This window comes from Scyliorhinus canicula, chromosome 15, assembly GCF_902713615.1.
Source record: "Scyliorhinus canicula chromosome 15, sScyCan1.1, whole genome shotgun sequence".
Classification (NCBI taxonomy): Eukaryota; Metazoa; Chordata; class Chondrichthyes; order Carcharhiniformes; family Scyliorhinidae; genus Scyliorhinus; species Scyliorhinus canicula.
In genome coordinates, this window is record NC_052160.1 from 128,389,472 (window position 1) to 128,407,380 (window position 17,909).

At 53.3% G+C, this 17,909-nt stretch overlaps 1 protein-coding gene across 5 annotated transcripts in view; it reads right to left on the minus strand.

The window, feature by feature from the left end:
• The window catches only part of magi3a (membrane associated guanylate kinase, WW and PDZ domain containing 3a), a 127,604-nt gene extending 124,618 nt beyond the window's left edge, over positions 1-2,986 (minus strand). For 3 of the 5 annotated variants that reach the window (XM_038821101.1, XM_038821100.1, XM_038821099.1), the window contains exon 1: positions 2,588-2,985. In XM_038821101.1, coding sequence (XP_038677029.1) covers positions 2,588-2,858 — 271 coding nt within the window. In that variant the 5' untranslated portion in view covers positions 2,859-2,985. Of the gene's footprint in view, positions 1-2,587 lie in introns of all 5 variants that reach the window. The other 2 variants (XM_038821103.1, XM_038821102.1) reach the window with 1 other exon arrangement.
• Between the last annotated feature and the right edge of the window lie 14,923 nt (positions 2,987-17,909).

Here is a 17,909-nt window from a genome sequence, read left to right on the forward strand (position 1 = left end):
CCCCCTCCTCCCCTCACTATTCCCCCTCCTACCCTCACTATTCCCCCTCCTACCCTCACTATTCCCCCCTCCTCCCCTCACTATTCCCAACCTCCTCCTCTCGCTATTCCCCCCTCCCCTCGCTATTCCCCATCCTCCCCTCGCTATCCCCCGCTCCCCTCGCTATTCCCCTCTCACTATACCCCCTCCTCCCCTCGCTATTCCCCCCTCACTATTCCCCCTCCTCCCCTCGCTATTCCCCCCTCCTCCCCTCGCTATTCCCCTCCCCTCCCCCCCCTTCACTATTCCCCTCCCCTCCCTTCACTATTCCCCTCCCCTCCCTTCACTATTCCCCCCTCCTCCCCTCACTATTCCCCCCTCCTCCCCTCACTATTCCCCCCTCCTCCCCTCACTATTCCCCCCTCCTCCCCTCACTATTCCCCCCTCCTCCCCTCACTATTCCCCCCTCCTCCCCTCACTATTCCCCCCTCCTCCCCTCACTATTCCCCCCTCCTCCCCTCACTATTCCCCCCTCCTCCCCTCACTATTCCCCCCTCCTCCCCTCACTATTCCCCCCTCCTCCCCTCACTATTCCCCCCTCCTCCCCTCACTATTCCCCCCTCCTCCCCTCACTATTCCCCCCTCCTCCCCTCACTATTCCCCCCTCCTCCCCTCACTATTCCCCCCTCCTCCCCTCACTATTCCCCCCTCCTCCCTCACTATTCCCCCCTCCTCCCCTCACTATTCCCCCCTCCTCCCCTCACTATTCCCCCCTCCTCCCCTCACTATTCCCCCCTCCTCCCCTCACTATTCCCCCCTCCTCCCCTCACTATTCCCCCCTCCTCCCCTCACTATTCCCCCCTCCTCCCCTCACTATTCCCCCCTCCTCCCCTCACTATTCCCCCCTCCTCCCCTCACTATTCCCCCCTCCTCCCCTCACTATTCCCCCTCCTCCCCTCACTATTCCCCCCTCCTCCCCTCACTATTCCCCCCTCCTCCCCTCACTATTCCCCCCTCCTCCCCTCACTATTCCCCCCTCCTCCCCTCACTATTCCCCCCTCCTCCCCTCACTATTCCCCCCTCCTCCCCTCACTATTCCCCCCTCCTCCCCTCACTATTCCCCCCTCCTCCCCTCACTATTCCCCCCTCCTCCCCTCACTAGTCCCCCCTCCTCCCCTCACTAATCCCCCCTCCTCCCCTCACTAATCCCCCCTCCTCCCCTCACTAATCCCCCCTCCTCCCCTCACTAATCCCCCCTCCTCCCCTCACTAATCCCCCCTCCTCCCCTCACTAATCCCCCCTCCTCCCCTCACTAATCCCCCCTCCTCCCCTCACTAATCCCCCCTCCTCCCCTCACTAATCCCCCCTCCTCCCCTCACTATTCCCCCCTCCTCCCCTCACTATTCCCCCCTCCTCCCCTCACTATTCCCCCCTCCTCCCCTCACTATTCCCCCCTCTCCCCCCTCACTATTCCCCCCTCTCCCCCCTCACTATTCCCCCCCTCACTATTCCCTCCCTCACTATTCCCCCCCTCACTATTCCCCCCCTCACTATTCCCCCCTCTCCTCCCCTCACTATTCCCCCAGCTCAATATCCCCCCCGCCTCCCCTCACAATTCCCCCTCCTCCCCTCACAATTCCCCCCTCACTATCCCCCCCCTCACTATTCCCCCCCTCACTAGTCCCCCCTTCCCCCCTCACTAGTCCCCCCTCCTCCCCTCACTATTCCCCCCTCCTCCCCTCACTATCCCCCCCTCCTCATTCTCCCCCCACTATTCCCCCCTCCTCCCCTCACTATTCCCCCCTCACTATTCCCCCACCTCACTATCCCCCCTCCCCTCACTACTCCCCCCTCACTACCCCCCTCCTCCCCTCACTATTCCCCCCTCCTCCCCTCACTATTCCCCCCCTCTCCCCTCACTATTCCCCCCCTCTCCCCTCACTATTCCCCCCCTCTCGCCTCACTATTCCCCCCCTCTCCCCTCGCTATTCCCCCCCCCTCTCCCCTCGCTATTCCCCCCCTCTCCCCTCACTATTCCCCCCCTCTCCCCTCACTATTCCCCCCCCTCCCCTCACTATTCCCCCCCCTCACTATTCCCCCCCTCTCCCCTCACTATTCCCCCCCCTCTCCCCTCACTATTCCCCCCCCTCTCCCCTCACTATTCCCCCCCCTCCCCTCACTATTCCCCCCCGTCCCCTCACTATTCCCCCCCCTCTCCCCTCACTATCTCCCCCCTCTCTCCCCTCACTATCTCCCCCCCTCTCCTCTCCCCTCACTATTCCCCCCTCCCCTCACTATTCCCCCCCTCTCCCCTCACTATTCCCCCCTCTCCCCTCACTATTCCCCCCCCCCTCCCCTCACTATTCCCCCCTCCCCTCACTATTTCCCCTCCCCTCTCCCCTCACTAATCCCCCCTCCCCTCACTATTCCCCCCTCCCCTCACTATTCCCCACCCCCTCCCCTCACTATTCCCCCCTCCCCTCTCCCCTCACTATTCCCCACCCCCTCCCCTCACTATTCCCCCCCCCCCCCTCTCCCCTCACTATTCCCCCCCCCCCTCTCCCCTCACTATTCCCCCCCCCTCTCCCCTCACTATTCCCCCTCTCACCTGGCCGTACTGTCCGCACTCGGACGGGCTGCGGGAAGTGCCTGATGACGGCCCGGACATCGCGGCGGGTCAGGCCGCTGACTGGGGTTCCGTTGACCTCGAGCAGGATGTCCCCGGGACTCGGGCCAATCTCGGAGCCGCCGAGCGGGGATCCAAGGACCGGGAACTGCCCGAACTCGGCCCCGCCGCCCAACGACAGCGCCTCCCCGGACACGGCCGCCTCCTGGGCCCGGCTCAGCCAGTGCCGCCGCCGGCGCAGCGACTTGGACATGGCGGGGCTTCGGGGCCGAGCCCCGGCCTCCCGCTGCCCACTCCCCGGTCTCTCACTTCGCGCTCCCCGGCCTCCGGGCTGCTGTCACTGACTGCGGGACCCGTGCACCATCTGCGTCGTGGCGTCAGCGCGTCTGCACGCAGCCGCCAGATAGGGCGGGGCGTCGGCCCGTGATTCACGGCCCCGCCCCAACCAAGCCCCGCCCCCGGCCAAACCACGCCCCTATCCGAACCACTCCCCCATCTGCAGCCCCGCCCCCAGCCAAGCCACGCCCCTGCCCAAATCAGGTTCCCATCGGCAGCCCCGCCCCCAGCCAAACCACGCCCTCATCGGCGCCCCGCCCTCAACCAAACCACGCCCCCATCGGCGCCCCGCCCCCACCCAAACTACGCCCCATCGGCACCCCGCCCTCAACCAAACCTCGCCCCCATCAGCAGTCCCGCCCCCAGCCAAACCTCGCCCCCATCAGCAGTCCCGCCCCCAGCCAAACCACGCCCCCATCAGCAGTCCCGCCCCCAGCCAAACCACGCCCCCATCAGCAGTCCCGCCCCCAGCCAAACCTCGCCCCCATCAGCAGTCCCGCCCCCAGCCAAATCAGCCCCCATTGATGACCCGCCCCTATCTAAACCACGCCCCATTGTTTCCCCCCCTTTCTAAACCACACCCACAATGCCCACTGACCAGGGGAGGGGATCAGCGCCAACTTGACCTGGCCATGGTTCAGTGCCCACATATGAGGGGGATGGTTAGTGTCTGCTGGCGTGCGGGAAGGTCAATGCCTGGTGACCAGGCAAAGGGTTATTGCCCACTGACCAGGGAGAGGGTACCTGCTGAGCAGAGTGAGAGTCAGTGCTCGCTGACCAGGGGAAGGTCAGTGGAGTGAAGTGTCTGTTGTAGCCATCTGGGATGGCCATGTCCCGATTACAAAATGGACACTTTGCAAAGAACGCAGGGAAAATGGACAATACTGAGAAAGGAAGCAGGTGCAGGGTTTGTCTGTTGATTGGAGTTTGCAGCTCCCAGACAAGACCGATACTGCAAAGCCATTACCATACTAATGAGCCATCTCCGGGGACAAATCATTTAGGTAAACGATACTAAGGCAGACAAACCGGCGCCAGAGGAGACTAGAACAAAGCAGGCCAACGGCCACCTAGGGCCCGTCCAGCAATCAGGGCACCCACCCCTTTATTGGAGGAAATCGATACCGATGATCAAGATGCGGTCCAATTAATTGGGACCAAATTCAAGGCCCGCCCAAAAGCGCGCAAAGCCCCTTTTGGATATAAGAAGGATCCCCCAAGAGAGACTCTCTCTCTTGGCCTTGGCTCTCAGCGAGGAGAGACCTGCCTAGCAGTTGCACCAGAACAAGTAAGTCCAAAGTCAACGCACGCTACGGGATAGACGCTCCTAGCTACTATTCCGTACCAGCTCAACCCCAGCAGCCTCAGAACCGGACAACAGCCATTGTTCCTCTGACTGAATGGGCACCCGAACCTAAGTATAGGCTTTAGTAGTAGTGATAGTTTAGTTGGTAGAGTTTTATGCATGAGTATATTTGACTATGTGTGTAAATAAATGAGCATTGATTTCGAACTTACTAACTGGTTTATCGAGTCTTTGATCAGTATTCGGTTTTGAACGTTGTAGCGGTATCGAAAGATACCTGCGACTCTTGAGCAAACGTAATTAGAATTAAGGAAGACGACCATATTAACCGCCATAAACAGAGCCAATTAAAGAGAGAACACAACGAGCAACACTGTGCCTGCAATCCAGACAGAGGGTCAGTGCCCACTGACCAGGAGGAAGGTTAGTGCCTGCTGATCAGTGGGTTAGTCAGTGTCTACTGATCATTGGAGAATCGGTGCCTGCTGACAAGTGGGTGGGTTAGTGTCTGTTGACCAGGCAGAGGGCCAATGCCCACTGACCAGGAATGGTCAGAGCCCACATATTAGTGGGAGGCTCAGTACCTGCTGACCAGTGGAGGGCCATTGCCTGCTGACCAGGAGGGTCAGCACCTGCTGCTTAATAGGAGGGTCGGTACCCACTGGGAAGTGGGAAAGGCAATGCCTCCTGAGCAGTGGATCAGTGCCAATGACCAGTGGAGGAGCAGTGTCCACTGATCAGGGAGGGTCAGTGCCCAATGACTAGGGAGGCGAGTCAATGCTGTGTGACCAGGGACTCTCAGACCCACTGCCTGCAGGGAGGTGAAGAATGGTGGAAAGAGGCAGCATGCAGAGTGGCCTGGGGGTTTCTGCTGATGGGGATGTGCTGAGGAGACGTACAACATCTGGCTCTCCTCCTGGAAACTTGAAGTTAGGCACTTTTAATCCAAAAATCGACCGCTAAACCCGGGAAAAAAATGCCCTCACCACCCTCCTCAGAAACCACCTCAACGAACGTGGCACGCCAAGCAACAACCTGAGGAGCCAAAAAGGCGACAGTGTCAGTAAAAGTCTGGAGAGGAAGATTGAGGCGATGGTGTACACGTGGGGGTGACAAGGATCCGGCCACATCCGAATGGCATGGGCTGCCAGAATGTATGCTGGGCTACCCCCCCCCCCCCCACCCCCCCATCCCCCCATAAATAATTGGAGGAACCTCCTAACACAGGAGCTCCAAGTGCTCGAAATGATGATGACAGTAAAAGTGACGGTAGCGGAGGTGCTGGTTCCCCCTTCAAGCAGTGGAGTACAGGGGCGCATCCACAAGGTAAGTTTGACTCACCTCGCAGGAGGGGTGGGGGTGGGTGTCGACAGAACCCGGAGTCTTCGTCCATCTGAAAAGTCTGAGAGCGGACATAGTCTTCCTCCAGGAGACCCAACTGAGGGAGAAGGAGTGAACATGGCTAAGAAAGTGTTGGGTAAGAGCTGGTGGTGAAGATCAAAGAGAAATGGGAAGGGGAGTTGGGAGGGGAGATCAACTGGGGAGTATGGAGTAAGGCACTCGTTCAAGGTGGTGCACAGGGTATATATGACTCAGACGAGAATGAATGGGTTCTTTCAGGGAGTAGCAGATGAGTGTGAGAGGTGTGGGCGGGGGGGCCAGCGAATCACTTGCACGTGTTTTGCGAAAAATTGAGAAGATTGTGGGCGTGAGTGTTCGCGGTTTTAGCCAGGATGGTGGAGGAGGAGGTGTACCCGGACCCTTTGATGGCAATATTTGGGGCTTCAGAGAAGCCGGAGCTCATGGAGAGGAGGAAGGCCGATGTCTTGGCCTTCGCCTCTCTGATTGCACGGCCGTGAATTTTCCTGGAGTGGCGGTCGGCATCGCCACCAGGGGCAGCGGCTAGGTTGGGTGACCTGTACGACTTCCTGCGGTTGGGGAAGATTAAATATGAGTTCAGGAGTTCTGCAAAGGGGTTTAAGAAAAGGTGGGAGATGTTTGTGACAGTGTTTGAGGAGCTGTTCATCGCAGGGGGGTGGGTGAGTGGAGGGAGGGTGGGTGGGTGAAAAAGGGGAAAAAATTTGTACGGACTGTATAGTTGATTGCTGGGAAGTATGTTTCTCGGGGTGTTTATGTGTTGTCATCTGTTTTGATACATGTTTGTAATAAAATACATTTTTTTTTAAATAAAGTGCTGGGTGGGACAAACTTACCATTCGAGGTACGGACGTGGGCTCGGGGGGTGGCCATACTGCTCATAAGAGGACAGCATTCAATAATAATAATCTTTATTGTTACAAATAGGCTTACATTAACGCTGCAATGAAGTTACTGTGAAAAGCCCCTAGTCGCCACACTCCGGTGCCTGTTCGGGTACACAGAGGGAGAATTCAGAATGTCCAAATCACCTAACAGCACATCTTTCGGGATTTGTGGGAGGAAACCGGAGCACCCGGAGGAAACCCACGCAGACACGGAAAGAACGTGCAGGCTCTGCACAGACAGTGACCCAAGCTGTGAATCGAACCTGGGACCCTGGAGTTGTGAAGCAACAGTGCTAACCACTGTGCTACCGTGCTGTCCAACGAAGATAGTTATGGGATGGTTTGTCATATTTAGTGGTGTCCTCAAAAGGTCACCAGTGGTCCTTGTAAATGTGCATGCTCCCAACTGGGATGGGTGCGGAATTCATGAAGGAAACCATGGCGGATATTCCCGACATAGACATACACCTACTCATCATGGGGGTGGGGGACCGTGACTGAGCAGAGGTCCCATGGACAGACAGTTCAAACCCCAAAATCAGGGGGAAAAAATCAAACATGGCAAAGGAATTGATGGGGGCATTGGACCCATGGAGGTTCACACATCCAAGGGAGGAGTTCTCCTTCTTCTCCCAAGTACACAGGGTATATACTTGGATCAACATTTTTGTAGTGGGGATATCAGTGTTTCCAGGGGTAGTAGGAGCAGAGTCCTCCGCATTCGTAATCACCTACCACACTCCACACGACGTGGAAGTGAGGCAGGAGACGGGCCGGGCACAATGCCTCCCCCCACGTGGAGGCTGGAAAAGACCCTCTTGGCCAATAAGGCATCCTGTGAACGGATATCAAAGGCCTTAGACGGGTATGTTACCAGGAACCAGAATGGGGAGTTGTTACCCTCCACGTTCTGGGAGGCACTGAAGGCTATGATAAGAGTAGAAATTATTGCATTCAAGGTGTTCAAAGATAGGAGGGGGAGGCGGACAGGCAACAGCTGGTCGACTTCATACTGGAGGTGGATCAGCGGTGCTCCTCGATCCCGACCATGGAACTACTAGTGGAAAGAAAAAAGGTCCAGATAGACTTTGACTGCTCTCCATGGGGAAAGCAGTGCAACAGCTCCGCCAGACACGGGGGAACCTTTTACGAGCACGGAGACAAAGCCAGCAGTCTGCTGGCTCACCAGCTGAGAAAGCAGGCAGCCACGGGGGAAATAGCCCAGGTCAGGGACGGTAGCGGCAGGTAGCACCATGCCGGAAAAAGTCAACAAAGCCTTTGCAACCTTCTACCGGGGGCTGTACACCTCCGAGCTCCCGAGGGAGACGTGAGGAAGAAGCTGTTCCTCAACAGACTGGACATGCCGGTTGTCGGGGAAGAAAAGTGTTGAGGCCTGGAAGCACCATTAAAACTAGGGGAGGTCATGGAGTGTATCAACTCCATGCAGGCAGGGACGGTGCCGGAGCCAGACGGATTCCTGGCGGACTTCTACAAACATTCGTGCCCATTGGCCCCGCACCTGCAGTAAATGTTCGCCGACTTGCTTGTAAGGGGCACCCAGCCACCAACAGTGGCACAAGCCTCAATATCACTGATACCCAAAAAGGACAAAGACCTAACTGAGTATGGGTCCTGCAAGCCCATCGCCCTGCTGAACGCAGAGGCAAAGATCCTGGCGAAGGCCCTGGCAAGGCGGCTGAAGAGCTGTGTGCCAGAGGTAGTCGCAGAGGACCAGACGGGCTTTGTCAAGGGCAGGCAGCTAACATCGAACATTATCTGCACGTGATAATGACCCTATCCGGGGGAGAACATCAGAAGTGATCATCTCCCTGGACGCAGTGAAGACCTTTGACAGAGTCAAGCGGAAATACCTCATAGAGTATACAGACAAACACCCCTCGCTCTAAATACTTCCGGCTGCACAGAGGCACGACACAGGGATGCCTGCTGTCCCCACTGCTGTTTGCTTTGGCAATCGAGCCACTGGCGATCGCCCTCAGAGCGGCAAAGGTCTGGAGAGGTATCCAAAGGGGGGACAGAGAGCATAGAGTCTCACTCTACATGGATTACCTGCTCCCCTACATCTCAAATCCCCAGATCAGTGCGGCCAATCGACCTACCCTGCACATCTTTTTGGGTTGTGGGGGTGAGACCCACGCAGACACAGGGAGAATGTGCAAACTCCACGCGGACAGTGACCAGGGACCGGGATTGAACCCGGGTACTCGGCGCCGTGAGACAGCAGTGCTAACCACTGTGCCGCCCTCTCGGGTTACAAGCTCAACCTGAGCAAGAGCGAGATCTTCCCTGTGAACCCGCAAGGAGGGGGGGGGGGGGAGGGACAGAGCTGGGGGGACTGTCGTTCAAGCAAGCACAAAACAAATTCTGCTACCTGGGGGATCCAAATTGTCCACGACTGGACACGGATCCACAAATGGAATCGGATGAGTCTTGTGGAGGAAATTAAAAGGGACCTGCAGAGGTGGGGCCCCCTCTCACTCTTCCTCGCAGGGAAAATAGTACAGATGATCAAAATGGACATACTGCCCAGGTTCCTTTCCCTGTTTAGATCTCTCCCGATCTAATGGGGTGAGGTGTGGTGGGGAGGAGGGGGGCGGAGCACAAATGATCCATGGGACAAAGAGGAAAAGGAGGGGAAGGGGAGGAGGAGATGAAGGCATGCAAAGAAAATGAAAGGGATAAGGGACAAAGCCACAGGGGACTGGTCTGAAGGCAGCTGAAGCCCAAACTAAACTAAATAGACACTTGTGAATGCGTGCTCCAGGTGTACTGGGGATTATAACAGGCAACATTGAGAGGAGATGTGCCTGGAACTCGCTGCCGGAGGAGGTGGTGGAAACAGGTACGATAGTGACGTTTAAGGGGCGTCTTGACAAATACATCAATAGGATGGGAATAGAGGGGTACGGACCTCGGAAGTGTGGAAGGTATTAGGTTAGTCAGTCGGGCGGCACGGTGGCGCAGTGGTTAGCACTGCTGCCTCACGGCGCCGAGGACCCGGGTTCGATCCCAGCCCTGGGTCACTGACTGTGTGGAGTTTGCACATTCTCCCCATGTCTGCGTGGGTTTCATGCCCACTGCCCAAAAAGATGTGCAGGGTAGATGGATTGGCCACGCTAAATTGCCCTTTCATTAGAAAAAAAGAATTGGGCGCTCTAAATCTATTTTAAAAATAGGTTAGACGGGCAGCATGGTCGACACAGGGTTGGAGGTCCGCCGGGCCTATTCCTGCGCTGTACTTTTCATTGTTCTTTGTATGCCATCTAAAGGGGGGAGGGGGGCACAGTCACAGAGGAGAGAAGTCAATTGCCTGTAAATATATGTGCTGATTTCTCTTTGTCTTCTTTGAGTTTTTTATTTTCCTTTCTTTCGCGGTTTTGTAATATGCCACTTATGAGTTGTGAAATATAACATGTGAAAACCCAATGAAAACATTTTTTTAATAAAAGAGTGGCCTGGACCTGTGGTCTAACTGTTTATTTCTGCACTGTAGCTGCTATGAAATGTAATGAATATATGTAATTGGCGGCTGTATCTTCAGCACTTAGACCCTTGGCACCGCAATTCCCTCCCTCAGCCTTTTTTCTGTCTCTTGCCTTTCCTGTAATACGTTCCATAAAACCATCTCCTTGACTAAGGTTTTGATGGTTGAGCCTAATGTCTTTTTATGTGGCTCAGTATCAAATACTATCAGTTAACTGTAACACTGTCTGGAAGACACACACTCAGAATTGCTGGATGAAAATGCTGGTTAGCCTCTTAAGCCAACCCATCCATTGGTCAGAATATTGCGGGTAGCTCCCCTGCTCTTCTTTGAATCATGTCAATGTTGTGCGTCCACCTGAGGGTGTGGCCAAGTGTCCATTTTAACATGTCAAACAAAATACAATACACTCCACCTGTGCAGCTCGCGGGCAGCAGCAACCCACATCATGCGCTCAAGCCTCTGAATTGGGACTTGAACCCATTACTTTCAAACCCAGAGGTGAGCCCATGGAGCCCTGGCAAAGCACTAATGTGAAGCATAAGGTTCAATGTCTCTATCCATTTATTTATATGCTTATCTCACTACAAGTTAATATGACTCACCCATCCAGCCAGTATTATTAATTGAAAATTGGAGGACAAAATTGTAGATCAGCACGGTGGCACAGTGGTTAGCACTGTTGCCTCATCGCGCCAGGGTACTGGGTTCAATTCCAACCTTGGGCCACGGTCTGTGTGGCGTTTGTACCTTCTCCCCTTGCTTGTGTGGGTTTCCTCCGGGTGATCTGGTTTCCTCCCACAGTCCAAAGATGTATGCGTCAAGTGGCTTGACCATGTTAAATTGCTCTTTCCTCTCCAGAGATGTGTGGGTTAGGTTATTGGCTTATGGGGATAGGGCGGAGTGGACATGGTAGAGTGCTCATTCTAAGGGTCGGCATAGACTTAATGGGCCGAATGACCTGCGTCTGCACTGTAGGGATTCTATGACTCTAATTTTAATTTTGTTCTGGGTCAAAATCCTGGAACTCCCTCTGTAACAGTGGTACCTACACCTCAGGGACTGCAGCAGTTTAAGAAACTGGCTCACCTCCATCTTTGAATAAGCCAGTCGAGCCAGCAACACACATCCCATGAACGAATTCATAAAGAAAATATTGAATTGGCAACTATTCATTGATATTATTAGTGTTTTCTGTCCTGGTTATTATCCAGGGGCTAGTTTAGCAGGGGCTAGTTTAGCACAGGGCTAAATCACTGGCTTGGAAAGCAGACTAAGGCAGCAGCACGGTTAAATTCCTGTACCAGCCTCCCCGAACAGGCGCCGGAATGTGGCCACTAGGCTTTTCACAGTAACTTAATTTGAAACCCACTTGTGACAATAGGCAATTTTCATTTCTTTTCATTTCATTATCCGATATTTAAGGTGCTTCATGTTTGGGCAACAAACTGTCATTGAAATTGGATGGTAGAATTGGATGGTAGCCATAATGTGGAGATGCCGGCGTTGGACTGGGGTGAGCACAGTAAGAAGTCTTACAACACCAGGTTAAAGTCCAACATGTTTGTTTCAAACACTAGCTTTCGGAGCACTGCTCCTTCCTCAGGTGAAAGAAGAGGTATGTTGAAGAGGTATGAAGAGCAGTGCTCCGAAAGCTAGTGTTTGAAACAAACCTGTTGGACTTTAACCTGGTGTTGTAAGACTACTTATTGAAATTGGACACATTGGATTTATGTCAATGCATGGTCAGTGCAGGTTTTGGAAAAGGAATCAGACAAAGAACAGCACCAGGCAGTGAGCGTCACATAGTCCTTTATACTAAAGTTCTTACGCTGAAGATCTTGGATAATGTGCACATTTCCTGTATCACACTTAGTTTCTATAACACTTCCCTGTCACACTTTAGTATCACTTTTTCTAACACTCCAAATGCATCATGCGATGAACACTGCAGAAAAGCTGTGAGTAATGAATTAAATGTCTTGCGTCAATTGCAGAATTTCTGGAAGAATGTAATGCATAGAGATTCTGGTAACATCTGGAGGGGTTTACAACACAGATGCATGCAAAACTTAGAAATGTATAGAAAATAGAAATGGAAATAAGGTTCAGAGATATATCAAAAAGGTATGCAGGGGGACATCCGGTGGCGGCTATGAAGGACTAAGTCGCACATTTGGTGGCTCCCGCTCTGGTCAGACTTTTGGACCTTTTCCCCCAATTTTCTACCGGAGTTGATTGTAAAACTGATGACAGAGGCAATTGTGTACTGAATTCCCACATCGGTGCATGGAGAGAAGGACTAGAAGTGCTCATAAAGGCAGAAACAGAAAGACAGAGAAGGCTTGGGCTGAAGCTGTAGCGGGAGACAGCATGGCGGAGGACGCGACCTCTGGTTTGTCGACCCAGCGGTCAATGGAGCAGCTGATGCAAGTTATTCAGGAAGGCTTTGCTAAGCAGAAATGGGACTGCTTCGACCCGATAAAAGAGTCAATTGAGCGGCTGGAGCTTAGATTGGACACCCAAGAATGGGCGATCCAGAAAGTAGAGAAGGCGCTGGCTGAGCAGGAGGAACATCAAACTGCGGTGGAGCTGGAGGTGGGAATGCTGAGAGACCAGCAGAAAAGGCTCCTGGAGAAGGTGGAGGACCTAGAGAACAGGTCCCGCTTGCAGAACCTGAGAATCGTTGGGCTCCCGGAGGGGTCTGAAGGAGCGGACGCTGGGGCATACATAGCGGGTATGTTTGAGAAGCTGCTGGGGGCGGGGACATTCTTCCGACCCTTGGAGGTGGACGGGGCTCACAGAGCGCTCGTGAGGAAGCCGTGAATGGAAGACCCCCCCCCCAAGGGCAATGGTGGTGAGATTCCACAGGTACTTGGATAAGGAGCGCATTCTACAGTGGGCCAAGCAGACACGGAGCTGTAAGTGGGACAACAGTATCCTGCGGGTTTACCAAGACCTGAGTGTGGAGGTGGCCAGGAGAAGAGCAGGCTTCAACCAGATTAGGTCGATCCATTTTAAGAAAAAGGTGAAGTTCGGACTGTTGTATCCGGCCCGTCTCTGGGTCACACATGAGGAACAGCACTTTTATTTCGAGTCGCCTGAGGATGCGCTGGACTTCGCGAAAAGGAAAGGACTGGTGGTGGACTGAGAACTTTTGAACTTTGCTGCAACGTTTTTGTTTTTCTGTTCTTTTTTTTTAAAGGTTCTCGTTTTTCATTTTGTGGAAGCTGTTTGTAATGCCTTTTGCATTGATTTCGGACCAGCCGTAGAGCTGAGTGAGTTAAGGTTTTCAGTTGCACTGTTGGGGGATGGAGATGTGCTTGTTTAGATCTTGGTATTTTTCTGTCGGGCAATTGTGTGGGGATTGTTTGATGTTGGAGTATGTTTGTATGAGCGGTGGGGAGGGAACAATCAGTGGGAGACTATCAGGCGCCAGGGATGGGGGCCACCAAGCTAGCTGGGTGGGCTAGTTCACGGAGGCGCAGTGGGGGGTGTGCATATGTTCGGTTTATTCAAGGGGTTGGGTTACAGAGGGTTGTTACTGGGGGGGAGGGGGGTAAATGTTCTGCTGACGAGGGAGGGACTTGGGCTGAGGGACAGAGAGGAGGTTGCGGCAGAGGCTGCCTGGGGGCGGACCAGTGGAGGCGCGGAGCATGGGCTGCAGGCCCAAAAAAGGGGATGGCTGATTGGCGAAGCAGGGGGGCAATGAGGTCCCCAACTAGGCTGATCGCATGGAATGTTCGAGGGTTAAATGGGCCGGTCAAGAGGGCATGTGTGTTCGCACATCTTAGTGGACTGAAGGCGGACATGGTAATGTTGCAGGAGACGCACCTTGGAGTAACTGACCAGATTAGATTGAGGAAAGGCTGGGTCAGTCAGATCTTTCACTTGGGACTAGACTCAAATACTAGAGGTGTCGCGATCCTGATCAATAAGCGGGTGGTGTTTTAAGTGGGTAGAATAGTCTCGGATGTGGGAAGTCGGTACATTATGGTCAGTGGGAAACTGGAGGGGTGCAGGTGGTATTAGTAAATGTGTATGCGCCAAACTGGGGTGATGTGGAGTTTATAAAGAGGATGCTGGGCAAGATACTGGACCTGGACTTGCACAGGTCAGTCATAGGAGGGGACTTCAACACAGTTATTGACCGTGGCTTGGACCGGTCAAGCTCAGCCAAGGGTGAAGGAGTTCTCCTTCTACCCACACGTGCATAAAGTATACTCCCGGATCGATTTCTTTATTTTGAGCATGGCATTACTGGCAGGGGTGGTGGACACGGGGTATTCCGTGATCACAATCTCAGACCATGCTCCGCACTGGGTTGACCTGCAGGTTAGTAAAGACAGTAACCAGCGCCTGCAATGGAGGTTAGATGTGGGACTTTTGGCTGACGAAGGGGTGTGCGAGCGGCTGAGGAAATGTATTCAGAACTACCTGCAGGTCAACGGCACGGGGGAAATTTCAGCAGCGTTGGTCTGGGAAGCATTGAAGGCAGTGGTCAGAGGGGAGCTAATCTCAATACGGGCCCATAGGGAGAAGGTGGGCAGGGCAGAGACGGACTGACTGACAAAGGAGATACTACAGATCGATAGGAGGTATGCGGAGACCCCAGAGGCAGGGCTTTTAAGGGAACGGCGGAGGCTACAGGATGAATTTGGCTTGTTATCCACAGGGAGGGTGGTGGAGCAGCTGCGAAAGGTGAGGGGGGGGATCTATGAGTATGGAGACAAGGCCAGCAGAATGCTTGCACAGCAGCTTAGAAAGAGGGAGGCAGCCAGGGAGATAGGGAAAGTAAATGACGGAGATGGAAACCTGGTTGGAGATTCAGCAGGGGTGAATAAGGTGTTTAGGGATTTTTACAGTAGGCTGTATAGGTCGGAACCCCCTACGGGGCCGGAGGGGATGAGGCACTTCTTGGGGGGGGGGGGGGTGCTGAATTTCCCAAAGGTGGACGGGGAGCTGGTAGAAGGGCTGGGGGCCCCAAACAGGTTGGAAGAGATAGTGGAGGGTCTGAAGGCCATGCAGGCGAGTAAAGCCCCGGGGCCGGACGGGTACCCAGTGGAGTTCTATAAAATCTTCAGTGTTGATGAGGATGTTCAATGAGGCGGGGAAAGAGGGGTGCTGCGCCCGATGATGTCACAGGCCACGATTTTGCTGATTCTGAAGCGGGACAAGAACACGGAGCTGTGTGCATCCTCCAGGCTGATATCCCTGTTGAATGTGGAAGGCAAACTGCTGGCCAAAATTTTGTCCTCCAGGATTGAGGATTGTGTTCAGGACGTTATTGGGGTGGACCAAACGGGGTTTGTTAAGGGTAGGCAGTTGGTGGCCAATGTAAGAAGGTTGTTAAACGTGATCATGATGCCCCTGGAAGGTAGGGAGGTGGAGGTAGTGATCGCAATGGATGCAGAAAAGGCTTTTGATCGGGTAGAATAGGATTATCTGTGGGAGGTACTGGGATGGTTCGGATTTGGGCAGGGCTTTATTGACTGGGTCAGGTTGCTGTATCAGGCTCCTGTGGCAAGCGTACGAATGAATAGGACAACATTGGACTAGATTAGACTACTTTGAGGGACGAGAAAGGGATGCCCCTCTCCCCACTGCTGTTCAAGCTAGCTATAGAGCTGTTGGCAATTGCTCTGAGAGCCGCAAGGAGCTGGAAGGGGCTGGTGTGGGGTGGGGGGGTGGGGGGGTGGGGGGGGGGGGGGGTGTGTTGGAGCACAGAGTCTCGCTCTATGCAGACGACCTGCTTCTGTATGTATCGGTCCCAATAGAGGGGATGGAAGAAATCATGAGGATTCTAGGGGAATTTGGCAGATTTTCAGGGTATAAGCTAAATATGGGGAAAAGTGAGATATTTGTGGTCCAGGAGAGGCGACTGGGGGAGCTGCCATTTAGATTAGTAGGGGGAAGCTTTAGGTACCTAGGCATTCAAGTGGCGCGAGAATGGGACCAGTTGCATAAATTAAATCTGGCCCAGCTAGTAGACCAAATGAAGGACGATTTTCGGAGGTGGGACGTGCTTCGTTGTCTCTAGCTGGGAGGGTGCAGACGGTGAAGATGACGGTCCTCCCGAGATTCCTGTTTGTATTCCAGTGTCTCCCCATCTTTATTCCGCGGTCCTTTTTTAAACGGGTCAGCAAAGTGATCACTGGCTTTGTTTAGGCAGGCAAGACCCCGCGGGTAAGGAAGGTAATGCTTGAGCGGAGTCGGGTAGAGGGCAGGCTGCCGCTGCCAAATTTTAGTAACTGTTACTGGGCAACGAATATAGCCATGATCAGGAAGTGGGTGGGGGGGGAGGGGTCGGCATGGGAGCGAATGGAGGCGGCTTCATGCAGGGCACCAGTCTGGGGGCGTTGGTAACTGCGCCTCTGCCGTTCCCACCGGCACGGTATTCCACCAGCCTCTGGTGGCGGCCCTGAGAGTCTGGGGCCAATGGGGGAAACATGTGGGATCAGAGGGAGCATCGGTCTGGTCCCCAATCTGTAATAATACCGGTTTGCCCCGGGAAGTATGAATGGAGGGGTTCCGGATATGGCGGAGAGCAGGGATTGAGAGGATGGGGGACATGTTTATAGAGGGGAGCTTTCCGAGTACGAGGGCACTGGAAGAGACGTTTGGGTTGGCGACTGAAACAAATTTAGGTATCTGCAGGTGCGGGACTTCCTACGTAAACAGGTGTCAACCTTCGTTTTTAGTTAACCACAGATGATGGCTCCTCACCTTGGAATTTTTGTTTCTCATTCAAATGTGTCTGTTCTGTGTATTCTGAAATCTCCCTTGAAACATCTGCCCTGAATCTCTGTTGATTTATCCCTTAAGCACATTTGCAGTTCTCTCTAGCTAGCTCTGCTATCATGCCCTCATAATTGCCCTTACTTAAGTTTAAAATACTAGTCTTGGACACACTCCTCTCTCTATCAAACTGAATGTAAAATTCAATCATATGATTGCGGCCAATTCAGAGTGCCTTCACTATGAGAGTATCAATTAATCCTATCTCATTGCATAATACCAGGTCTGCTCACTGGTTGGCTCCAGAATGTGCTATTCTAAGAAACTATCCGGAAAACATTCTATGATCTCCTCATCTACGTTGCCTTTGCCCATTTGATTTTTCCAATCTATATGTAGATTTACATCCCCCATGATTATCACCATACCTTTCTGACACACTCCCATTATCTCTTCTCTTATAGTCTGTCCTACCATGTAATTACAATTAGGCCAGCCTGTACACTGCTCCCACAAGTGACTCCTTGCCGTTATTATTTCTCATCTCAACCCAAAGGGCTTCCACATCTTGGTTTCCTGAACTCACGTCATTCCTCCTTTGTGTGCTAATACCATCATTAATTACATAACCACCCCTCCTGTTCTTAACTACCTAAACTTCTTAATTGTCACATTCCCGACTCAATATTAAAGTCCCAATCCACGTCATCCTGAAGCTATATCTCTGTAATAGCTATCAGATCGTACTTATTAATTAATATTTTCGCTATCAGTTCATCTGTTTTGTTTCAAAGGCTCTGGTCTTGAAAGAAGTGGCTGGGGAAATAGTTGATGCATTGGATTTAATTGTCCAAAATTCCCCTGATTCAGGGAAGGTTCCATTAGATTGGCAAATAGCAAATGTAACTCCTTTATTCAAAAAGGGAGAGGGACAAAAATCAGGATAACTCAAGTCTAACATCTGTCACAGGGAAAATCATAGAATTATTGAATCCCTACAATGCAGAAGGAGGCCATTCAGCCCATTGAGTCTACACCAACCCTCCAAAAGAGCACCCAACCTAGTCTCACTCCCCTGCCCTCTCCCCGTGGACCCATAAACCCACCCAACCTGCACATCTTTGGACACCAAGGGACAATTTTGCATGGTCAATC